The sequence below is a fragment of the Zonotrichia albicollis genome, chromosome 1 (genome assembly GCF_047830755.1).
Source record: "Zonotrichia albicollis isolate bZonAlb1 chromosome 1, bZonAlb1.hap1, whole genome shotgun sequence".
Lineage (NCBI taxonomy): Eukaryota > Metazoa > Chordata > Aves > Passeriformes > Passerellidae > Zonotrichia > Zonotrichia albicollis.
Window position 1 is genome coordinate 151,863,454 of NC_133819.1, and position 26,424 is coordinate 151,889,877.

Below are 26,424 nucleotides of genomic sequence, written 5' to 3' on the forward strand. Positions count from 1 at the left end.
ATCCTGTTTCTCTGATAAACCCATTTAAGAGATTAATTTCTTAAACTACTAAGAATTAATGACAGAATTTCAAAGCAGTCCTGACTTCAGCAGATGTATCATTGAGGAGTGTGTCCTCCCAATATTTGTGCCCCTGTGATTCTCTCACTCACAAGTTACTGATTACTCTCTCAACCTTCTACAAAATATGCCAGAAAGTTCATAAAAAGGAAACAAAATCTGAAATAATTAGATTTGGTTGCAGTTGTGCAGTTTTCTGAAGGAGATGGCTGACTCCTAAGGAATTACTGGGGAGGAAAAGGCGATTACAGCAAATCTGAGCTCTTTGAGCCAACACATTCTGCTGGGCAAAAGGAACAAGGTAGAATAATTTCTGTGCATTCATGAATTTATTTAGATTATGCAGACTGAAGGGCATTGAAAATGCTGCCCTGGTTTCCTGTTGGCAGGCAGGACCATCCCAACACAATTAACTCCCAAATCCATTTAATAAATCCACAAATCACATATAAAAACAGCAGTAGGTCTCCCAGACATCCATGGAGTCAAATACAAAGCATAAAATCCAAACAGAGCTAAGGGGATTTGGTAAAGGAAGTTCATGTCACTCACTATCTACTTGCTAATGAAATTTGTGAGAAGCTGCAAACTTGATCACACCATTGTTTGAGGATGTTTGGTTTGTCCAGGCAACAATGTTCCAGTTTTCTCTAACTATCAGCACCTGGAATCAGAGAGTCTTGGAATGGCTGAGGTTGAAAGGGTTGATGTCAACAGGGAGCCTCTTGTGCTTCAGTTTGTGCCATTTCATCTGATCCTGTCATTGGCAACCACTGGAAAGAGCCTGGCTCCATCTTTGCTCCCTCCCTTCCTGTATTTTGGGAATGAATTAGATTCCCCTACAGCTTTTCTTCTCCAGACTGGCCAGTCCCACCTCTGGAAGAGATACTCCAAACCTTGATTTCCTCTTTGTGGCCCTTTTGCTGGACTCTCTCCATTATGTCCAGGTGTCCCTTGTACTGAGGAGCCCAGAACTGGGAACAGCACTTCAGGTGTGGCTTGGAAGAGCTGAGCAGAGGCAAAGATCACCCCCCTGGCCTGGCAATACATCCAGTGCAGCTAAGGATTCCCTCTGCTGCCTTTGCAGCAAGGTCCTGCTGCTGGCCCCTGCTCATCTTCCTGTCCACCAGCACCTTCAGGACATTTTCCACAGAACTTTCCAGAGAGCTTTTCATTAGTAATAGGATCAGTTTTTTTCTGAAAGCACCAACATTTCCCTTAAGGGCATCCAGATCTTGCTTAAAAAGTAGGATAGATGCAGAACTTGAGTTCCAGACTGGGCAGTAACACAAAGTGCTCAACCATGTGAGGACATCAAGCTGAGTGGGACAAGTCTTAAATCAAGGGGGAAGACAATTTTAAGGGAGACAACAGGATGGTTGGTTCATGGATGTGGATCATTACCAATCAGAGAATCATGTTATAGAATTATGGAATGGCTTAGGCTGGAAGGGACCTCAACGATCACTTTGTTCCACCCCTGGCCTTGGGTTGGGGCACATTCCACCAGACCAAGTTTGTCCAAACCGTGTTTCAACCTGGCCTTGAACACCTCCGGGGTATCCTTCTCTGGATAACCTGTGCCAGGGCTTCACCACCCTCTGAGTAAACATTTTCTTCCTAAAATCTTATATAACCCTGCCCTCTGCCAGCTTAAAACTACTGCCCTTGTCCTGTCACTACAGGTCCTTGTCAAAAGGCTTTTTTTTCCCCGTAGGCTCCATTCAGGTACCCGAATAAGGTCACTCAGAAGCTTCCTTTTCTCCACTCCATCAAATAATATTATATATATTTTTAATATATATATATTTATATATATATATATATATATATATATGTGCATGTGTATATATGTATATGTATATGTGTATAAATACATATATATACACATATATTCCTGACTTGCGAATTTCCAGCAGTGTGTTTGTAGTTTTGATCTACCAGTTCAGGAAAATGCTGTTGACTAAGAATGCCACAGCTTCCTGCACTCAAAGTGGGAAAGGACATTGATAATTTGACATTGTTCTTCCACGACCCTGTTAATATTATACAAACTTTCATGAACTTTAAACTACAACTTTCTGGCCACAAGTTTCAAGGGTTGCTTAATGGGCATGAACTCTCCCCACAAACAACACCAAACTGATAAAAATAGGTTTTTAACTCAAGTAGTGCAATCTTTACTCAAAAATACATTGGTTCCAGTTTTAATACTGGATGCATTAGCACACAGGAGCCAGCAAGTCTCTCTGCTGGGTAAGGTACTCAGTCATTTGATGAAGACTGTTAAACTATTTAGCCATTACTGATAATATAATTTACCTTGCTATTAAGGTCATTATTATCAGTATTTATGTTGCTCCTGGAAGGTTGAATCAGACAATGCATTCACTAGCCTGGACTTCACCTGAAAACACAGTAATTGCCTCCCATATGTTCTCCAAGCATCCTGCAGTGGATCAGAGTGGCCTTTCCCCATTCACGGAATTATTTCTATCACGATTTTGGCCTGGGTCAGCTTTCCTGCCTAGAAAACTTTCCTTTCATAGAAAACTTGTAACTGTGACTGAATGGTAGCAAGGACTAAGGACAATGGACTATTCTCTACATGGATACAGGAACTCTGCCAGCTGAGCCTTGACACCTTTTCTGCAATGGATGTCATAGGAGAGCTCTGCTCTTCCCAAATCAGCAGAACATGGGCAAGACAAACTAGATCTATTAATGTTATTGACCTCACTGCCATGTGATGGTGGCAGACACGGGGCTGTGATGTGTCTCAGGAGAGGCAACTTTGCTAAAAAGGCTTGGTAAAAATACCTGGCCTGATATCCTTTATTTTACCTTTTTTTTTTTTTTTTTTCTTCCTCTTAAACAAAATCTAGATGCTTTTTGAAAGCTGGGACTGCTGAGCAGGACCCAGGTGAATTCACCTGAGCTGGTGCAGGGCACTCTTCTGCAAGCTGGCTGATCACAGAGATCCCACTGTGGGTGGCCCCTAAAAAGCTCCAGGGATACTTCAAAGGAAATGCATTGAGATGAGGGGAGGACAATGGGAAGGAATTTGCATTTTAAATATGACACTCACATGAATGAATAATAAGGGATTTGTAAGGCTGGCCACCAAGAATTAAAATCATTGGTGCTACAGTTAATTCTTCAGGCCTGTTTTCCAGTGATATTAACTCACAGTTGCTTCCAGCAGAGGCTTTAGGCAGCCAAAACGATTAAAGCAGTCCATCAGTTAAATACCAGACTACTCTGGGGAAGGTGGAGCCCAGAACTAAATCTCATGACACTTGAAACCTGTCTAATTGGCAGCTGGACTTCTCCTCAATTTTAGGAATGATCTGTACACCTTAATTATATGAAAATTAGCATGAAGCAGTTTTCCTAGTATTCCTTTAAAATGGAAGTAATGGTGATTTTTTTTATTTTAATTTACACTAGATTTCTCTATTTTCAATACTTCATCTGTAGCAGGTGGTGATATATATCAGGAGTAACTCAGCTGCATCTCCTCTGTGCTTGGGCCCTACAGTGTTGTGAGAGAAACTGGAGAATGGAGCAGTACATTCATCCTTCATTAGTCCTGGCCTCATTATTGTGAGCAATTTAATGTCCTACAGGATTCAGAGTCATATCTCATTTATAGCCCCCCAAACATGAGCCTTCCAGCAAGATAAGTTTCCTGTGACACTGAACATGCTGAGAAACCTCAGGGATGAGCACAGCACAGGACTCCCATCAGAATTAATTAATTATTAAAAAATAAACAGATAAATAAATAATTTGTTATTTATTCATCTCCCAGTCTCAAGCAACTCCTCCTCTCAGTGACCAAACTGCATCCTAAGAATGATCAGTTTGGAAAGGAACAGATTCCTTCTCTCCTGCCATCACAGCAACAATTAAAACGTGGATTTATCATTAAATCACATCTAACCAAGCACAGCTGGGTGCAAGAAATTCAGCTGACAGAGGATGGGGAAGATGATGCAGTTGAAATAACCATGTGGCAATAAAACAGGAGGAGTTGGGGTCCTGTGCTTTAAAGTTCTTTATTGTGGACTTTCAGTGTGATACTGGAAAAATTGGTAAACTGTGCGCTGCTGTTTCCTCAGTCACTAAAGCAGAGTTAATATCATGGGCTTTCAAAAGCATCTGGAGGTCTGCAGATGAGAAATTGTGCAGCACAGCAGACAGAATGCTTCTGCTTTTCATTACTGTTATTATTACAGGGGAAAAAAAGGACAAAACCAGGGTTGTTTCCTCCTCTGTAGTTTCCAGTATCATTTAGAAAGGAAAATAGAAAGCTATTTCTGGAATCATTCAAGGCATAAAATAAGAGCATAACTAGTATCTCACCTGAATACAAGAATTATTTTGAATTTTAGATTATTCAAAAAAAGAAAGAATTATCAGAAGACAAAACACTCTGCTTCTAGTAGCTGAAGGCAAATTATATATGATGTCATTGAAGCTACATTTTCAAGGTAAATTTCAAAGAAAGAGGTCTGAAGAATAAACAAGAATTTAATTTTAGACATCTTATACTAATATTTGCCTTATTTTTATCTTTCATATACAAAGGAGAAAAAACCCCCTATTTTTCTGCAGAAGCACCACATTATTTTTGTGGAGTTCTGTCCATTTTATTGAGCAGATTGTGGCTATGAATCACATTACAGTAAAAAAAAGGCAGCAGCCCTAGCTCCAGTTACAGGCTTCCTGAATATGGAACTGGATTCTTTAAAATATTTAGGCATTCAGTAAAGATTAAGTCATTTTGGAAGGTACTAAAATGCTGCTCCTTCTCTCTGGTTTTTTAGCAAAGCCAAAAAGAAATGAACACAAAGAGCTGGAACAGTTGGAATAAAGCAGGACAGAAATCTGAACTCCACACTGGCATGTTGCAAGTTTTTAAGAACTATTTTGAAGTAATTAATTATTTTTGTTCACCTGATGTCCTATAACACCAGGGTTGTTATTTCCAATAGTTTGGAAATAACAATAAACCAAATATAAACTTTTGTTATTTGAGATTGAGCTGTCCCCTTGCCTACACCCATGACCAGTTTGTCCTACTCTGTATTTGTCCTCAGTTTTAGCCGTGGGCTCTTCCCAAACACATGGGATAAAGCTCCATGTACTTCTCCATCTTCACTGTCTATTGGAGTGAATTAGAACAAGTAAACAGAAAAAGTTGAGTTAAACTCCATGGTGATTTTTTTTAACTTAGCAATGCTCTAATTGGCTTCTTTAAATGCTTCTTGTCCTTTTTTTTTTTTCTCTCATATATTTCCTCAGTGTCCCTAAATGGGTCCCATCAAAAATCATGGTTGTGGACTGGATAGACTTCTGTCTTTAAATTCTCTTCTCCTCTCTCTTTCTCTTTCTCTTTCTCTTTCTCTTTCTCTTTCTCTTTCTCTTTCTCTTCCTCTTCCTCTTCCTCTTCCTCTTCCTCTTCCTCTTCCTCTTCCTCTTCCTCTTCCCTCCCCTTAATTTTCCAAAGGCCATTTACCCAGATCTGTGCAAAGCCATCAGGAAGGAGCAGGCAGCTCCCAAAGCTGTTTCATCATCTGAGATAACATCAAGAGAGGCAGAACTGCTCAGCCTGTATTTATAGCTACAATTTTGGCTATCCAAAGGAGAGTTCAGAAAGCTCACTGAGGCTGAAAAAACTCAGCGAGTTTTTTAAATGGACAAGTTCAAGTTGATGAATTTGACTTTCTTCATTTGACTTCAGTCTGCTTTTCCTTAGGAATCCTTACAGCTGGCTCACATGGGAATTTTTTTTTCTTTTTTGCATGAAATGAGGTGTAAGAAAGAAAATTTGATGTTAAATATCAACACCTTCCTCATGCAGGGGTCACAATCAATATTTGACCCAAAGACAGCAGTGGAAGTATTAGCAGAGGTTGGTGGTGGGGAAATACATTTACACCTGAAATCCCTTAGATGGTGAAAAATACACTGGACTGGAAAATAATGAAACACTACTAAACCCAAACAAAATTATCAGCATGAAGACAAACGACCTACTGCAACCCAATAAAATCAATTCCCCAGCAGCCCCAATAGGTGGGACCAGTGTGCTTTAAATACACACAGCAGAATTCCTGGTACCTACCCAGAAATGAGCAGCTCAAATTAATCCCCAAAGCACTTCTGCTGAAATCGCCAGATTTATGCCACAGATATTTTCCCTTCACTTATCTAAACACGTACTTTGTAAAGAGTGGGGTGCAAATAAAACCTCTTTGAGCTTGAATGGTGAGAGCTTGGGAGTAACTCACAAAACTGAGCTTCTCTAACAGCCTCCAGCAAGTGACTTTAATCTCTTTACATCTCAGTTTTGCTGCCATTAAAACAAGAATATTGAAAGTTCTGCCCCTCAGAGGGGTGCTCAGAATGTAAGCTGAGACCTGCTGGATGAAAGGCATGCAGGGCTTTTATTTACATTTGTGTTACAGCATCTTCAGCACACAGGTTTGTAAGAATGTGAGGCAAACAACACTGTTCAGCACTAAATGCTTCAATTTCTATTGATTCTAACAAAAAGGTGTACCTGGATTCCCATTGAATTACAGAACTGACAACCTGGGCTCACTTAATGCCAGCCTCCACAATGTCCTTTTAGAAATCCATTTTTAATTTTTTTTTTTTTTTTAACACTTGGATACATTGCAATTCTGCTGCCTCTTGCTCAGGAATCAAACCCTTGGTCTCAGCCTTTGCAAAACCTGATAGTGCATTTCTCATTATGTCCATAGTAATTTCAATTATTTTCCTTTGTCTAAGACTTCTGTTACGCTTTGGTGCCTGTGGACATTTTAAGTAACTACCTTTTTTATTAGCTGACTCAACACATGACAGATTATTCTGTCCAGTTCTTCTTCTTAAGTCCTTTTATCAGCCTAAGTCCTTATGTGACCTCTCTTAATGTTCCTGTATTATCTGTGAGGAATACTCAGTGATTTGACATAAAAACACACCTTTAGGTCAGAGATTTACCCCCATTTTTAGAAGAACTGACCTAAATGACCCAAATGATTGAAACAATTGGTCCAAACACCACTATCCAAATCTGGGAAAGAGAAATGAGCACAAAAATGGGCTGATTTCTCATGGAAAGGGACAGGTCAAAATCGAGATTTAAGCTGGGATTGTCACTTTTCCATCCAGTTCCTTATCAGTCATCAAATTGGTCCTTCAGTCCAAAGGAATGAAAATAAAATATAGATTTTGTGCATTCTGGAACCTAATTGTTTGATTTTTTCTTGGGGTTTTCTTCTGTTGAAAGAGAAAGGCTGAAGTCCCTCAGCTGGAGTTGCTTTTCTTGCAGAAGCGTTTTCACTTTTGTCAATGTCTACATCCCCAACAATATCAGAGCAGTCAAATATTTAAAATCTGTGCTACCTGAAGGTTTCCCAGGCAGAACACACCATTTTCCTTCCGCCCCAGGGTCTTCCTAGGGGTGGACGACTCCATTCCATTCCATTCCATTCCATTCCATTCCATTCCATTCCATTCCATTCCATTCCATTCCATTCCATTCCAATCCAATTATTGTATCCTCTCCCTTTGCTGAACACCACCACCCCTTTGAGAATCCTTACCACAAATCCTCTCCTTGCTGTCTCTCTGGAGATGACTCAAACACAGAACTTTTAGGCACAATCTACCACAGCTATTCCAAAACTTTTCCCAACTGAAGCTAAAAAATCTCTACACCTCTTACAGCAAATTCTGTGGAACCTCTTGGCTTGTGCTCTCATCCTCCTTAGCAGAGTGTGATAATGTGGGTACTTCCAGAGACAGAAACACAAGTACACACTTATGTATAAAAATGTCTTAGGACCATAAAAGAACCACACAGGACCCAGAGAAGACTCAGAATTTAGGAATATGAGATACTACCCTAGACTGTGGAACTGCAGGATTTGCTGAAGTAACAAAGACTTCTAATTTAGCCCTGAGGCCAGAGAAATATTCTTGGTATTTTTAAAATCAGCAACACACCTGAGGTCCTGGAGGTCTGGCCTGAGCTAGAGCAGGGGCTGTGAATGGAGAATACACAAAAGTTTATACTTAAGCATCATTTAGTCTGCTTTTCACTGGCATGGCATGGCAACTTTCCTGTCTCTACCACCATTACACTGAGTTTTCAACTCTTCTTCTGCCCCAAGAAAAGCAACAGCAAGCAAAGTTTGTGTCTGGAGAAAAATCCTCATTAGCACTCTGAAAGAAGTTGGGTATATTGTGACATTTTCAAGCGATCTTCCTCCCTCTAGGATTCATTTCTCCAGGAATTTAAGTAAAAATGTACAGAAAAGAGACATCACTTCCAATGAGTGACTCTCCTGTCAAAAGACAAAAGGATGAAATAAAATTTCCCCTAACCCTGAAACAACCCCCTTAAAAATCAAAGCCTTCCCTTTCTTCTGACATAATATCCTCACCTGAAAAACAGGCTCTTTGATGGAATTGTTTCTGCTGTCTCTGGTTCTGGATACTGTGAGTTAAAAAAGAAAATAATTCGGAAACTAATATTAAGTTCAGAACAAGTCTTAGTGATCTCACTAAATGCTAATTGAGTTTTAATGCTGTTTTCATTAACTTTGTGCCCTTTCATATAAAGCTGGAGGGCTACTCAGTGATAAGAGAGCCCCACCAATAGAGTCATATGAATGGATGCTAAATGCAAATTCTGGAAGCACTGGGCAATGCTCACAGCAGGGCTTTGACAGGATAAAGATTTTATGGAGTGTCACATCAGGACTTGAGGAGGCTGAATGTCAAGAGTAAAAGCAACAGCAGGGAAAAATGAAAGCAAGAAGGACTCTGAAGTGATGAGGGTTTTTGTTGGGTCTTTTTTTTTTTTGGTTGGAAGCCACAATTAAAAAATTAACTTTCTACTGCAAGTAGCTAAAAACCCAAGAAGAAGGAAGCTCATCAAAAGGAGATTAAAAATAAAAATCAAAATCTGACAGAGAGCAAAACCCTGCCTTTCACTGAAAAGCCCAAGACAGGCTCACAGAATATTTCTGGCAGGCCTAAACTTTCCAAGCATGTTTCAGCAAGGGATTTGGTTCTCTGAGTGTACAGCTTGGGCTGATTATTTTGTGGCAGGGGTTGGATGAAGAACTCGTACTAAGGCTGGCAGGAGAGGAATTCTCATGAACAGGAGAGTCTTACAAAACCAAAATGTGCCTTGCATGGAACTGCAGAGACCCCAGAACCCCTTCCGGTGCCTAGAGGCTCCAAGAGAGCTGGGAGGATCTTTTTCAAGGGCATGGACAGGAGGGAATGGCTTCACACTGCCAGAGAACAGGTTTTGACTGAATACTAGGAAGAAATTCTTTATTGTGAGGGTGGTTAGGCACTGAAACTTCTCTGGAAGTGTTCAAGGCCAGGCTGGATGGGGCATTGAGCGACCCAGTCTGGAGGAAGGCGTCCCTGCTCATGGTGGGAGGCTGGAACAAAATGGTCTCAAAGGTCCCTTCAATTTCAGTTTCACATGGATGAGAGAAGAAAAGTGATGCAGTGCTTTGGAAGACGAAAATCTGCCCTGGAAGATGAAAATCTGCTTTCCTGTCTACTGCAGCTTTTCTCCACTTGGTGCCTGTGTGCACCAAGATCTTACCAGGAAAAGGCATTACATGAACTCACAGTGGGATTTTCTGTTCCCATGGAAGTAAGCTCATTAACTTCCCTGGTGTTTAGACAAAAACAGCCCTCATGGCCACTCATTATAAACAACACAAAAGAAAGAATGGCCACCTTTTTCACTTAGAAAAACCCTGTCAAAGGGAAAGCATTCAGTGCTTATTCCCAGAAATGGAGAGTAATCTTAAAGACATTTGTTTTGTATTGAAACAACTGAAACTAACAGTATCCAATTTGTATGATATTTCATGGTGCAAATGAAATGAAACTAAATTGGTTTTAGCAAAGAAAGTGATCATACAATCAGAATGGCATGGGATGGAAGGGAACTTTAAGATCATCTCACTCCAACCCCCTGTCATGGGCAAGGATGTCACTCACTGGATCAGGCTGCTCAGAGCCCCATCCCACCTGGCTCTGGACGCTTCCAGGGATGGGGCAGCCACAGCTTCTCTGGGCAACCTGTTCCAGTGCTTTACCACCCTCTGAGTAAAGAATTTCTTCTGAACATCTCATCTAAACTTGCTCTCTGTCAGTTTAAAGCCACTTTTCCTTGTCCTGTCACTGTACAAAAAAAGTCACCATCCCATCTTTTTATCAGCCCCTTTAAGGTACTGGAAGGTGCTCTAAGACATTCCCAGAACCTTTTCTTCTCCAGGCTGAACAACCCCAAATCTGTCTGTCTGACACAGATATGAACAGAAAAACACACATACACATGCAGATTCATGCACATAATACCCAATCCTGTTAGTACTTATTCCTTCAGCTACAAGAAAATGTAAGGGAAAGCTGGCTGTGTGTTAACCTCTTGCACTTTCATTCCTCTTCATAACTGGAGCAATCTCTACTTTTATCCTTGACTGTAATAATTTCTGTGAATTTTTTCCACACACCAAATTTAGGATTTTTGTCAGTTGCTGATAACCCCAGATTCCAGGTTTATGTGTGTGTGCATATACGTCTGTGTGTGATCTAGCAAAAAAAATGAATGTTGAGTTCACCTAAAAAACAGAAAATTGAACTGAAAATGCCACACCAAAATGGCACCAGATGTACTAAAATTCAGTATATCCACAATTTTAGAGAAGAAATCCTAAGGCCATGGTCTTTCCTCACCCACATTTTTCAACAGTTGTATGAGACTCAAATTTCACTTTATCCCTGTGAGAATGAAGGACAGGAATGGCTCTGCCTTTGGGTACTCCTGAATTCTGTCACATTGGTTCCTTTAATCCCACAGGAGTGAAGGAGAACAGTTTAGGGCTCTGCACAATATTCTTTCTAGCTTTATATTTATAGGGTTAAATGAGAAATCAGACCTAGATCTTGCCTTAAACCCTGAGTAGGGATTTTGAACCGGATTCTGCCATAAGCCAGGAGGGTATGAGGCATGCAGGAGAGGTCACCATTTAATCTGATTTGTAGTTGCTTCACTGTCCCAAAATTGTAAATGGCTGCTGAGACAGACATTAAAGAGGCACAGTCCCGTTGTTTGATGGCAAATACAGGAAGGAGAGGCAGTGCATTCAAATTTGGGTCTTTTCATCAACAAATACTTAAGTATTCATTAAAAGTGGAAAAGATGTAAGGAGAAGAAATTGATTTCCCCCTCTCCTTCCCATGTCTGAGCAGGTGTGAGTTCCCTTTACCAGACTGAGCATTGTTCTGCCTCTGAGATAATTTGATTAGATTTAAGGTAGAGTTGCTCTTTAGTTTCTCTTCAGATCAAAATCAAGAATGCATCAGAGATGGAGAACCTTCCCTGGTGATCTCTTGGAAAACCTGAGCCATGAAAAATCTGCCTCTCTCTGGCAGATATCAAACCCAGATGGGCCATGGATGAGGAACCCTCTGTCTCAGCCAGATACTGAGCAAAAGTCACAAAGAAACTCAGTTTTCCATATAACAGCTCATTACAAACAACAAAACAATAAATATTTAACTCAAATCCAGACTGGAAAATTGCCTCTCCAATTATCTCTGGAAAACTGGTGAGTTTAACTGCATGTGAAGCTACTGTGATATTCTTTGTTTATATTAAACAATAAACTATAGCAGCCCTTTTTGACCCAAGAAAAACACAGATGTAAATTAACACATGCCCAACTCAAGATCAGCATTTGCTACTGCCCAGAAAAACTGTTGATTAAAAGCCACAACTAAGTAGTTCACAGTAAATACAGTGGAAAATTATCCAAGACCAAAGAAGAAAATCAGAAACTATTGCTAGCAGTAGATGGCAGAGAAACATTAAAAAAAAAAAAGAAGAAGAAAAAGTAGCTATTAAAATATATTTTGTACTGATAAAATTAGTCTTAATGAACTATAAAATAAATAAGCCTTAATGAACTATAGCAGCCACTTGCAATTATTTCTGTACTAATAAGCTTGGAAAATACATTTGCCATATACTGGTCATTAACAAGATATTCTTTGAAATATGTAATTCAGTAAAGGAGAAGTTGTTACAAATTAAAGGGATTCCAAGAAATTTTTGTGCCTATTATTCCACAGAAATATTTGAGTGTCAGAAGAGAAGATTTTCTAGGCCAGTGAATGCCCAAATTTGTTCAACAAGCTGAAATGGAGGTTTTATAGCCCCTCTCTTGCATTACATTTCTTCTCTATTGTCTTTTCAATACTGTGCTCTGGAAAAAATGTAAATAAACATTGGTCATTGGGATCTGCCTTGTAAGAACATTTAATAGGAGTCCTTAATTGCATGTTGTAAACATAATACAAATGGCAGTTGTAAAACTGAGAGCAATTTTGTTCCAAATAATCAACAAGAATGCCTCTTTATAGAGCAAACTCTTACCAGGCACAGTGCTATATATCAAAAAAAAAAAACCAAAAAAAAAAAACACCCAAAAAAACCCCACAAAAAAACAACAACAAAACCATCCTTGCAGGAATTGAAGTAGAGGAAATTCCAATTTTGGCTAAAGAAAGAAACTCTTGTTGATTGGAAAGGATTTTATGAAAAAGCAGATGCCTAGAAAATATTCTACAGATGATACAGATTTTTTATTTTTTTTCTTGAGAGGAGGCAGACAATGGAAAGGGATCAAATGATTGCTGTTCAATGAGTTAGTGCTGGTCAGCTGAGAGGCAGCAGTGGCTGGGATGTTATTCTTGGCAAGTTTTGATGACGTGGCATCAGGACTAATGCATTTCACCCTGCACTCTCAGCAGGCTGTGCATGGGCAGCCAGGCCGTTCAGCTAACGAGAGGTAATTCAATCAACATCAGAAATTGCTAATTGCAGTCATCTCCCTCCACTCCACCTCGCTCTATTTCAGTGACAAGGAGCTTTGCCCACTTTCTGGGCTGGGAGGATGAGGTCCGTGTGAGGTGCACAGCTGGAAATGTGGTGGCTCTTTGGACAAGACCAACAAATGCAGAGATTTCTGGTGGCCTATTTGTGAGAGGAATTAAATGGTTTATGGGCTATGCAGCAACACTGTAATGTGAAAAAAAATTCCTATTTTAGTGTCAAAATATGGCTCTTGAAGAATTAAGAACCTGTCAGAGCTCAAGCAACGTCCATACCAAACTCAAAAGTAAAAAAGCCATTTCTCCAGCAGTTTCTTAGGAAACAAAGACTGAAGTCAAAAGTCTCCTTTTCCAGATACACCTCAAAAGCCTATTTTGGGAGCTGAAGAACCTTCTGTAAATGAGTGATCCTTGTGAAGCAGATTTCAACTCATTGTAAAACCTGATGAAGCTACAAGGAATTTCTGAAGCTTCAGAAAATTCACTGAGTAGGCCGGAATTATAATTCTCTTTTTAAAGTTGGTTTGAAGAATCTCACATCAGAGAGATGATTGCAATTAGGAGGTCACGATCTACATATTGAATATATCATATATTCATATATCATATTCATTGATATATTACCAAAATGTGGACATTTCTAGTTCTACTTGAGGAGGTGGAGAGCTCCCAAGGACATGGTTACCACTACATAAGAAAGAAGACAGTAAAGTGGGAACTTAAGAATTTTTATCTTATTTTTTTATTTTTACAATTTTTATAACTTTATATTTTTTATTTCCTAAGAAGAAAAGGAGGCCACCAAAACAGCATGGAAGGAGCTCTGATTTCACTCTCAGTTTGAAAGGATAAATCCCAGATCATCGTGGTGGCTTGGAAAGATTCGCAGGGCTCCAAAGGAGAATTTAACAACCTGCAGCACATCGTGGGATAAGGCCATGTCCCAAAAAATAGGTTTACCACCTCCAGGGCTTCAGAGGAAATGGCTGGCACACAGGACAGCAATTCAAAGAGTACATTTAATTACTTGCAGTGATTTTTCTCTGACACTAAAACACTTTCCAACTTGTTGAACATCCTTAGACAGCACTTGAATTTTGGAACTGAAGAAACAGAACAATCTTCCCATCTACCTCACTCTGAGAGTCACAAGACCAGACACACTGTCCCCTCCAACATCTTTCTTCACAAAGAGATAATCACAGATTTATTGCCTTTCTAAGAGTCTGCCCTGCTGGGACATGAGATTTTCCAGCAAAACTGACAAAATATTGTTCTTTAACAGACTTTTAACAAAGAAAACCTCCTGGGCTGATTTTCAGGTTTTCTTCCAGACAACACTGATCCAAAATTACCTTGTGTTCCAGATTGCAAGGCAAGATGTATTCTATTAACATCTGTATGGCAGCTGCCTTTTGTCAAGTGGGCAGTTTGCTTTATCTCTCTCTTTGAGGGACCACAATCACTCTTCCCTCAGGATGGGACATCTGCTGATAACAGACTATTGAATGTCACTGCATCACTGATAAGAACTTGAACATCCCATTGTGAGATGCTCCGCCCAGAGGGAGGAGCCAAGCATTGCTACCCAGATATAATCCAGAGGTTTTTGAAACACCAGCACGGCTTTCTCCACTGGATCTTCACAGGAACAGCAGCTGCCTCTTCTTCCACTGGATCTTTGGAGGAAGAATACATCATTTTCTACAGGACCCCCTGCTCCAAGAGAACCACCCCTGACACTGCAGGAGGGCTGCAGCCACATTTCCAGTTGGACTGGTACCAACACCCTGACCCACAGGGTGTCAGGTTGGGTTCTGACTCTGTCAGTGTTGTTCTAGTGTACTGCATTGTTTATTTTATCCTTTTGTTTTTCTTCCCTATTAATGAACTGTTATTTCCTGCTCCCATATGTTTTGCTGAGAACCCCTTAATTTAAAATTTGTAGCAATTCAGAGGGGTGGGGAGGGTTTAGATTCTCCATTTTAGGGGAGGCTCCTGCCTTCCTTAGCAGACTCCTGTCTTTCCAAACCAAGACACCTTGCTTTGACACCACCACCAAGGATAACAGTCCAGTAGCACTTTCAAGGAGCTTGGATAACAACAGGAATCAGGCCCTGTCATGTAGGGAATGGCTCTGATGAACTCTGCGCTGCCCTATTCCCAAGAAAACCTCTGAGACTTTGTGGTGGGTTGACCAGGTGATCACCAAGCTGCTCTGTCTCTCCCCTCCTCAGCAGGATTCCAGTGGTGTAGGTGGAAAAAATAAGATGAAGCAAATAAACACATTTGGACAAGGTAAAAAAAGTTTAACAAGGCAGAAGTAAAGGCTGCACATGGAAGCAAAGGAAAACAGAAGATTTATTCTCTACTTTTCATCTACAGGCAATATCCAGCCAGTTGAGACAACTGGAATGATGATAAAACACTCAGAATTTTTGGGTTTTTCTTGGATCCATACATGCTAGAACAGAACTGGCCACCCCTGATCCCCCAAACATCAAGCTCCAAGCAGCAACATCACCCACATCCCCACCACATCCAGGACAAGAGGAATTGCTCTCCACAGAGGAATTCACTGCTTTAGCTTTATCAGAAAGAACCTCACACCCTCCCATGCTGACTTCACTGCAAGTCCACTCACTCCTCAGTCCATGGGCACCCAGATGAATGAGGGACTCCCTTGTGCTGATCTTTGCTCTTCTCCCTCACTACAGCACAAGCTCACTGCATTTTTGGGGCTCAATGAGACAGATAATTCCAGCATTGCCTACTGAAAATATCAGCTGATAGTGCTGCAGTGATGTGACAGCAGTTCCTGACTCTGTGTTGCTCCTGTAAAGAGTTTAATCCTCCCTTCTCCTGGGGCTACAGATTTCTGCCTCAGAGAGCCCTCCTGAGCCATTAATCAGTGCAACTGCTCCCTGAGCTGAGCACCAACTGCTGCCTCAGACATCACTGCTCCTGAGGAGCTGACACTGCCCATAGGGAAGAGCTCACTTGGCACTGACTCATTCAAATAATTTAGACTTATAACAATCTTTTCCAAGTCGAAACTGAAATTTTGGTCATCTAAAGCCTTACTTGGGCTGGTGTTGTCCACAATTCTAGCTGAAATATCAGCTTTTCATATGTTATTTCCTTAAACATCTGTGAATGGGACAGAAAGTGAGAGAATAACCATTGGTCTGAATCAGTGCATCCATTTTTATGCTGCTTCACAGTTCAAGCTAAATGTGCTGAAAATCACCCTGTTCTGCCAGCTCCTTAGAGGTGTGTCAGGATGGTTTAAGTTTAAAGGAGTTACAAAGCATAAATAATTAATATCTTCAGAGTGCTTTGGGAAGCTCAGATCACAGACTTGGCATCCATCAGAAGGGTCAGCATTGCGGAATTCACTGGGAGTATCCCATTTTCCTACTGATGGCAAAGAAACCTGAGATGGGATGGAGAAAGCTGCTGGCTGTTCCAAAGTCCTCCTGACTTTGGAATCAAATCAATGAGCTCAAGTTAATTGAGCTGCAGGAAATGTCTGCACATCGACTCTCAAGCAAAAGTAATGTGATACATCCCCCCTTCACTCTCTCACAGAGTTAATGACCTGGCATTATGTGATACTTATAAAGGCCAAAGACCATAAGATGGGCAACAACCATAATCTGAAATACATTAAAACACAGTAACCTGATTGTGTGTTGTCCCATAAAATATTAAACTGTTTGAAAATGTGTCTCAATAGTAAAAACTCAGAGAAATTCTTAGAAATGAATCTGCCTATTTCCTGGCACTTCTGTATTTCTTGCCCTGTTATTTTTTTTCACAGGGATTTTTTTTCACAAAGCAGACTCTTGTCTCTTAAAATTTATTTTTCTACTAATGGTAATATCTTTCTTCTGCACATTTGTGGCAGCACATTGTGCTGTCAGGGAAATAATTTAGCGGAGTGAAGTGGAGACATGGCCAGTGGAATCAGGAAAATCTTAAAGAATACAAATGTTAGCCTAATTTAGGAAGTAGGGCCAAATCATAAACCAAGACCCAGTACATGCTATCCAGCGAAAATCCAGGTCTCATTTCTCAGATCTTAAATTTGAAGCAAAATGTTTCTGCAGCATCAGGATGTACCTCAGCCTTCTTGTCAGAGCAACAATTGAGCAGGGATGCCAGGATCTGAGCAATTAATTATAGGCTAAAAGACAAGAACTGAAATGACAAGAATTGACACCTGACTCTAAACGTAGGAACTTTTTCAAAGTAATAGGATACGGGGGAAAAAAAATATTACAGAGCTATTGATTCCTGATTGTGCTGCACAGCAAACACAGCAGCAGTGCCACAGCCAGGGCAGAGGGGTGAATTATTTTAGGATTTCAATGACAGCTGCCAAAAATATTATGACCCTTAGAGAGCTTGAAAGATTGAAAGAAGGTTGAAAACTCAGCCACTCACACATTAAGCCACATATAGATATGTGGTGAAAATAGAGACACCAAGAAAAGCCCTGTGATAACAATTTGAAAAGCAAAAGCAATACCACGAAACAAAACTCTCAGTGCTTTGCCTTTATTTACAAGGTTCCTTAGGTTAAATTATTTCTCTGTTCAACACTGAGTAGGAGCTGCTGTGCTTTAGCAGCCTGACATAGCCAGTGAGAGATGAAACGGGCAAATGTCAGAATTTCTGCTGTGTGTGTCAGCAGAGGGTGCCCAGATTTGTCTCCTGCTTGGAAGGAACAAGAGACCTGCACATGCCAAGTGCCACAAAGCCACTTGTCAATCTGTCCCTCTCTGCCACCCTGACCCTCATGACAAGGCTGTGATGCTGTGACTGCATTTGTTGGTGGCAAGAGGAGCAGCACACAGGGACAGTGTCATGCACGAGGCACTAAAATAATCCAGGGAAATAAAAAAGCAAAAGGTCTGAAAGAAAAACAAACACCAAGGATGGGCTGTGTAAAATCAGCTGTCTGAACCTCATCCTCATTGATCAGGTTACATAAAACACTTAACCACATTAGAAACCCATAAATGAATTATGCAAGGAAAGCTGTAACTGTGAAGGAGGGGAAAAATAATCCAAACTAAACCAATATTTTCTATTTTTCTATGATAATTAAATTTAAATTTAAAACAAGACAGTCACATATTTTGGAAACACATACTTGGAGCCTGATTATTTCATTTTACATGGACTACAGCCCAATTAAAGAGACACTGTCCAAGACATTAAGTGAGATATTAGAAAGAAAATCTTTACAGTGAGAATGGTGAGGCTCTGGAATGGAATTCCCAGAGAAGCTGTGGCTGCCCCATCCCTGGAAGTGTTCAAGGGATGGGGCTTGGAGCAACCTGGGATAGGGGAATGTTCCCTTGCCCATGGCAGGGGGTTGGAACTGGATGATCTTTAAGGTGCCATCTAAACTCAAACCATTCTGTGATTCTAAGGATTTTATGTCTGTACATTCAACATTACATGGAGACTGTAATCAGAGTGCAACTCCTTGCTCAGGATAGTCAACATTTTACAAGTTTAGGATGGTTCAAAGTCCAAATGGTCAAATTATCAAAAAAAGAATGAATCAATGTCCATTAAAGATTTAATAACTTGTCTCTTGTATCAGGAGGGCTTTGAGCTTCAAGCTGCTGAATTCTAGGAGAATCTGTTGAGTCACATCCCACAGGATTTAAGGAATCTACATGGTAAAATGTGTGTGCTCAGTCTAGTACCCTTTATCTGACAGAAATGTGTCTTGGTAAGAGTGAAGGCACCTTCTGCTGCTTCCAAAAACAGGGCTCAGTCAAGTCATCATTGATTCTCTCAGTCTGGCCAATGGGATTGAGATGATGAAGTTGTTGTTGAAAATCATATTTTCCAGCTGTCACACACACACAGCATCTTTCTCAAAGTTTATCACCCCTATTTTCCTATAAATAAGGCTTAAAACTTAAGATTTCAACAGTGTTGATTGTCACTTTGGATAAGTGTGCATTCATGCAAATGAGTCAAAAGAAGGGCACAGAAGATCTGCCTAGCTGAAATATTGACACTACCCAAAAAAGCTATTTTCAGACTGCTCCTGCAATCCTGTCCTTTTGAATGGTTGCTGATGTTGATGGAGCAGCAAGAAAAGAGCAGCTGCAGCGTTGCTCCAAGATGCACACAACGTGACCCAAAAGTTCCTGGGCTATTTTCCTAAGGTGTCAGCAAACAAATGTACAGACACAAGTCCTCAGGAGTTTCTCTGCATTCGCTGTAGACACTTTCCTCTCTCTCTGCCAGACAAAACTGCCCCAAGGGAGCAGTGACACACTTATGGCAGGGCCCTGACAGGCAAAGCCAGGGCTGGGAGCTCTCCTGAGCAGCTGCTCTCCCTCTGTGATGGCACAACTGCCTGGGAAACTCACAGGGAAAACTGCTTTTCACTTTGCAGGACTCACCAAGTGATCTCCCCTCTGGAAGGAATGGGCTTGTCTGTTCAAGCCATGTCTGATTCGTGGTGCGGGGAAAAACGTTCTTCTTTTGAGAAGAAAAAGTTCATTTGATACTGTTGATCAGTATCATTATATATATTATGTATTGGGTACTGTTGTTCAGTATCATTATTGCAAAAGCAGAAACATCAAGCAATTAAAAAAAAAAAGAAAAGAATAACTTATCTGCTAATGATCAAAACAAAAACTACTAATCATAGATATTAATGACACAATTTCTTTAATTCACTGAATAGTGACCTTTGTATTTCTTCTCACCAGCCATGAAAGTTAAAGAAGCCTAACTTTAATATCCTGCAAATGGGATTTAAACCAATGGAATGGAGTAGTTGGGGCTTTATCTTCGGGCTCCTTACGCATCCAGCGTGGAACAAACATTTTGAGGAGATGTTAAGTGGAAGTTCTTAAGACCAATTTTTGGATTTTATTTAGTGATATGTCCTGTGCCAACTAGAGTATTTAGTAATTAGTTCCCTTGCCTGCTTTCCTCTCTTTATTTTGTCTGAAGTCATGCAGAGCTGTTAGACATTAAACCCCAGCTGTTCCTTATCTCCCTAAAGTGTGTAAGAAAGTTTTATATGAACCTGTTTCTTGAGGTAATCTTTATATACACTGATATTTTACAAACCATGGATTTTTTAAAAATCTGTTTGCATTAAAATTCTGAATAGAATTTCCTCTATCACTGTGGACACAGAAACCCTGAAAACATCCTGGTTTAGAAGTCCTCAAAGCATAAATATGAAATCTGCTGCACACCACTAGGGCTAAGCCAGACTTAGAACCATTTTTAAAGATCAGAAATCATCATTGCTCCTGTATAATTCAATGCAGGTCCTGCCTCCAGTTCTTCTGCTGCAGAGTAACTCTTGTTTTAGAAGCTCAATAATTAGTTTCACAACTGATGATGAAAAGTAGAGCATGATATTTTTCCTGGGGCTTTCATTAGTATCTCTAGGTTCACTTCCCTCAAGACATGGATCTCATAACAGGAGATTAATTTTAGTTTTCCAATGGAGTTTTATTGTAAGATTATTATGTTCTGTGACTTTCTCCACTAAAGGGGTTTTGATTAAAATGTGCCTAGACGTAGTCAACTGATGATAAGATTTGTAATTTCCAGTAGATAGGAATATTTAACTATACCAAAAGAAATTGTGTTATATTACAGATTATCCTGATGGAACAAATTTACAAACTAATGCAGACTAAAAGCAGAGCAATGCAATTGAAATTATTGTAGTTGCTCTAGATTTAAATTACCAGGACAGATCCTTGTTTGCACCCATAAGAAGTGTCTCTTCTGTAAAAATGGGATAAAAAAATATAGAAATGATAAATAAATAGAAAGATAGATAGATAGATAGATACATAGATACATAGATAGGTAAGATAGATAGATAAGCTGTAAGAACATCAATATTCAGTCAATTAATGGTCCATTTCACCAATATCATCCTTGCTTCAGAGCTGGCCAAACACCTAAGTAAAGATTCAAGTGTAGAAAAATATTTCTACCTATTTCCCCTAGCAATGATGTAGGGCTTGGGATCATCCTCATCCAAACCAGTGAGATGGTTCTTGACCTCCTTCAACCATTTTTTTCTTTTTTTTTTTGATTTGTACAATTCTTTATTGTACCCAAATTGTCATGACCACAATGTCATGGCAGAAGAAGTAACAAAACTCAAGAAGTGTGAAGAATCATCTTTCTATGATGGTTTTGAGCCAACTCCTTTTAGTTCTCAGTGGAAAGAAGGCACTTTGGAAGCCTCATTCTCACGTGGAAGGAGAGCATTTTCAACTGAACCCTCGCTAAACAAAAGAATTAACAAAATTTCTCAGTCCTTTGGCTTTCCCAAGAATAGTTCCACAGGAGAGTCAGTGTCTGCAGGATAAGTCCCATTGCTGCTTTTGGGTTCTGACTTTACCATGATGCCTCAGGTTTTAGCTTTTATATTTTTCAGATTCTTCACAGAGTAGGGAGACAAAACTATTCCTGCTCTAGCTGAGGACCAAGGACAACTGATCCAAATCTCAGGCCCAAGAGCACAAACAAGATGGACTGAAGAAAGAAAAACAAGAAGGATGGGACTACATGGGCTAAAGCTGTAATTGGACAATTAGCTCCAATATGCTAATGAACCAGAACTTATAAAAGTGTGAGACCCCGTGAATGGTCATCCGTTTTGTGACCATTTTGGTTTTATCTTATGTGTAGCCCTGGCTGGGCTCTTGTGCTGCCCAAGGTGGATCCATTGAGGCCTTCTAATAAATCTCCATTTTATTCTTTAAGTCTGTCCAGCCTCTATTCTAGGTCAGAGCCTTCCTTTGGAGGGCAGAAAATCTGTAAATCTGATATCTGTCCTTGAACAATGGCCTGGCAACCTTCTAGAGAAGGAGAAACCCAGACATGCTTTGCATCAGAAAGAGAATATCAAAAATAATTGATGAGTCATTCTCCCAGGCCAATGAGGGACAAGAAAGAAAATTTTTTTTTTTTGGTGTCTTATACTTTACATTTAAAGCACATTTTGTTTTACAAAATAAACATGATATAGATGAAATTTCACTAATAGTTGCTTTGATATCTCACCTATATTCCTAAGGCTACAGCCCAATCCTCCTACTAGAGACCGACATTCCTTCTAGGCGTAGATCCAGAGCAAAGATCACCAAAAATAAATTTTTATTTTTCACCCCTACTGAAATCTCCAGTTGTTTATCTTCCTGCTCCTCAGAAGGGTCTCTGGAACATCTCAGAAGACAAAAGCACTTGGGAACACCTCTGGGCTTGGATTGCCCCTGACCCTGCTCCAGCCTGGAGTCTTTAAAACTGCTTCTGCACCTCTAACTCCTAATCCTAATAATTAGGGTCCATTAGTCAGTATTGCTATGAGATTTCTGTAAAATCAAACACGGCACAAACAGCAGAGGGAAGGGTCATATGTTGTTTTGTTGCAATAACACTTTGGCTTAATTTTAAGGATACATTAAGAATATCTCTAACACCCTTTAAAAGAAAATATTTTAGTATGCCAGACCTGACTCTGCTGGTGAAGATTTTTTTTTACCATGATCAGCTTCCTAAACTGTCTTTCAGGCACCTTACAGAGAATGATAAAAGACTTGGCCAAGGGGTTTTACCTGTGGGAAGCTCAGCCAGGTCAGCGCTTGACGGAGACCGCAATGATGATGACAACGAGCAGCAGAACAGCCAAGGCGATGGACAGAAGGCAGCACTTCATCTTCCTGGCTCGTAGCTGAGGGGAGACAGACAAGAAAATTAATTTTTGGAGGTTAAAGCCACTAAACTGTTATTTTTTTCCATTGAAAGAATGGTTTGGAACAAGCTGAAGCAACATAGAGAATTCCTTTATTTTTTCTGGACTGATTTATCCTTCTGGATAATCCAGATTTCCCCTCCTGGATACAATCCCCTTTTCTACAGTATTTTCTTCTTGCTTAAATCACTGTGTCACACTAAATTTCCAGGCTCTGCTTGGAGGGCTGAACTTTCGTAAGGCCACTCAGTTTGGTTTTGGTCTGGGGGTGTTGGAGCTGCATCTGGCTGCCAGGTATGGGAATGTGCCCTCTGTTGACGGAGTGACAAAACTTTCCTTTGTCCCCTAAAAAAGGAAATAAGCCCAGAAGTTTCTCTCCTCAATTAGGTGAAAAGACATCTTATAGGACCTGGGGGACTTCACCTCAAACTTAAGGATAACTAATTAGACAGAAGCCAAAGAGTCCCGCCTGAGCAATTTACTAGAAAAAGAAGAGAACAAAGAAACTAATCACTTTTGTGAGGTGTTTTACCAGGGGCAGGAGGGCCTCTTGCACCTGGCTCAGTTTTTCTCTGTAAAGAGTTTTGTTATTTTGCCTTTTATTAAAACCTTTTTGTTTCCAACACTACCACAGAAGCCATCCAGCTGATTTTATGGCTTCTAAGGTAGCTGAGCTATCTTGGAAACGAAAAAGATCTCCAAGAGCTCATGAGACCTGGCTCAAGGAGACTCATGTTTCAGCCAGGAGAAAACTGTCCCCTGTAAGAGGAGAAGTTCCCTCTCCACTCTGCTGTGTAACAGAATTGACACAAGCACTGACATGGGCCGTTCACAGGGCAGGAAAATGTGATCCCAGTGCTAACCACCCTGACTTCATCCACTTTCAGATATGGTAAAAGAGATTCTATGGAGTTTTAATTTTGATCTCTGTTTCTACTTCAACCCATCAGTCTTCCTAGTGACCTCTGTAGATGCAATGTTGTTTCTTCCTATTTAAAATCTTTGCAGATAATTCAATTCCCCTGTCTCCTTTTTAGATGGACTGGAAGAAGGATGTTTCCATGATCCCACAGTGTAAGGAGTCCTGTTATCCAATACACACACAAAAAAGTAACCTCAGTGAAATCCTAAACTTGGACATTTTCCTTGAGACCAGATCAACCAATCCTCCAGCCACCAGAGTTGATAACATCATCTTCATGTGACAAACCAGTTGCTTTATTCCAGAGTCCTTTACCTTCCTTGCAACTGAAGCAAAACTCTCACAGGAGAGATGATGTTAATGTTACTGCTGTTATCCACTCTTCCTTCCTTTCCTTTCCTTTCCTTTCCTTTCCTTTCCTTTCCTTTCCTTTCCTTTCCTTTCCTTTCCTTTCCTTTCCTTTCCTTTCCTTTCCTTTCCTTTCCTTTCCTTTCCTTTCCTTTCCTTTCCTTTCCTTTCCTTTCCTTTCCTTTCCTTTCTTTCCTTTCCTTTCCTTTCCTTTCCTTTCCTTTCCTTTCCTTTCCTTTTCCTTTCCTTTCCTTTCCTTTCCTTTCCTTTCCTTTCCTTTCCTTTCCTTTCCTTTCCTTTCCTTTCCTTTCCTTTCCTTTCCTTTCCTTTCCTTTCCTTTCCTTTCCTTTCCTTTCCTTTCCTTTCCTTTCCTTTCCTTTCCTTTCCTTTCCTTTCCTTTCCTTTCCTTTCCTTTCCTTTCCTTTCCTTTCCTTTCCTTTCCTTTCCTTTCCTTTCCTTTCCTTTCCTTTCCTTTCCTTTCCTTTCCTTTCCCTATCTGCTGCAATCAGTTTTCCCAATCTGCTTTGGATCCTTCTCTAACTGCTTTACATCACTCTGCACTGCATTTCCACAGAGCCATTGCTCCCCAGCTGCTTTGTTCTGTTCTGGGGATGTTTTGGTCTCCTACACTGCAAAGGAGACTCATCTCCATTGGTGCTCCAAATCCTCTCCCTCATTCCCTCTCAGTGCCCAAACAAGCTGGAGAAGCACTTCCAGCAGGGAACAGTGATGCATGACCTGCTCTCTCTTTCAGAATCAACCACCAATCAAACTGTAGTTTTATAAAAGTGTGGATTTGAAGATCACTATTTTTTGCACCTTAAAATGCTGCACTGTCCTGCCTCCCTAGCAGATAATCAGTGAATCATCATTGCTCTCCATCAGCTTTTCAATCACTCAAATAGGTAGGTTTTCTTTGATTTGGATGAGATAGAAAAAAAAGTTTTAAATATATCATTCCATGTGCATTTGTCAAGAGGGATCCTGTCAGGCATGCCAGGAGGGAGTGTGAGAAGGGACACAATTCCACTTCCCAAAAACCCTATTTTTGGAGCATAGATTTTTTCATGCTTTTCAATCAGTTTACTGTGACTGTGGGGGAGAATATGAGTGGGCAAAGGCCCACAGAAATTATTGTGATGGAGGTGAGGCCCTGGCAGAGGCTGTCTAGAGAAGCTGTGGCTGTCCCATCCCTGGAGGTGTCCAAGGTTGGATGGGGCGTGGAACAATCTGAGATAGTGGAAGACGTTCCTGCCCATGGCAGGTGGTGGAATGAGATGATTTTTAAGGTCTCTTCCAACCTAAAACATTCTGTGATTCTCTGATTTTCTTTAACTTTTTTTTTTTCATTCACATACAAAGGAGGTATCTTCATAGCAGATCCTCACCTAACACTTCAATTTCTTCAGAAGAAACTGCAATGCATCCTGAAAGCTCAGCCCATGAGGTAACAGACTTGCTACTGCTTCCCCTTTAATTTTAACCTTCATTAATTCCAAGTCAAAGCAGGAAACCTCTGCTTCAAACTGCAGACTTTCAAAGGCACTTGGGTGTCCTTGTCCACTTCTAAAGTCAGAGCCTGTGTTTGGTCAGCAGAGGATGCTAATGGGTCATTTAGCTTCATGCAGAATTCTCAAATAGTCCATTAAGAGCCTCAAAATTATCACTTCACATGGCTTTTCCATCACTCTCTTTGCAGAGAGTTTCTTTTATTTTCTTCTTTTCCAGCATTACAAAGTCCGAGCCACTCTTATTTTAGATTTGGACGGTCTCTTCTCCTTTCCCTTTTTCCTTGCTTTTAAACAACTAAACCATAAACAGACTGAGACTGATCAGAGGACAGGAGAGCTGCAGCCCAGTCTGGATCCTGGGATTTGGCTCACATTTTATGATCTTGTCCTGTCTGGCAAGTCAGGGCAATGATTCCTGCTCTTTAAAATATCTCCTAGCATATTTAGTATACCTGTCCTTCACAGCCACAAAACCCATGGCAGGATTTTCCTGTCTGTTCCTAGTTTTGGCTTGTTTTTTTCTTTTTTCTTATTTTACATTTCAATAAGGAAAATGTTGAATTCTTTGAGTTGCTTTAGTCTCCAGCCATAAATCTGCACATGCTGGTGGAGCAGGGAAGCAGCTTGTGATCCCTTCCTGGACACACCACCTTTCTACAGATCCTGAGGAAGACTAGCAGGATATCAGCACCCCAAGGTTTTGTCATTTTGCTAGAAAAATACTGAAATATGAACAAAAGCAGCATGTCCCTTCACTGGACAGGTGCACACTCTGCTTCAGGAAGAGCCTTGAAAGAATCACTTCAATGAGACTTGGCATGAGGATTGGACTTGATGACCTTGGAGGTCTTTTCCAA

General features: G+C 40.4%; 1 protein-coding gene across 10 annotated transcripts in view; it reads right to left on the bottom strand.

The window, feature by feature from the left end:
- The window catches only part of TSNARE1 (t-SNARE domain containing 1), a 469,084-nt gene that overhangs the window by 39,128 nt on the left and 403,532 nt on the right, over nucleotides 1–26,424 (bottom strand). For all 10 annotated transcript variants that reach the window (XM_074557836.1, XM_074557830.1, XM_074557854.1 and 7 more), the window contains one exon: nucleotides 22,650–22,765. In XM_074557836.1, the coding sequence (XP_074413937.1) occupies nucleotides 22,670–22,765 (96 nt within the window). In that variant the 3' untranslated portion in view covers nucleotides 22,650–22,669. The remainder of the gene's footprint in view (nucleotides 1–22,649; nucleotides 22,766–26,424) is intronic.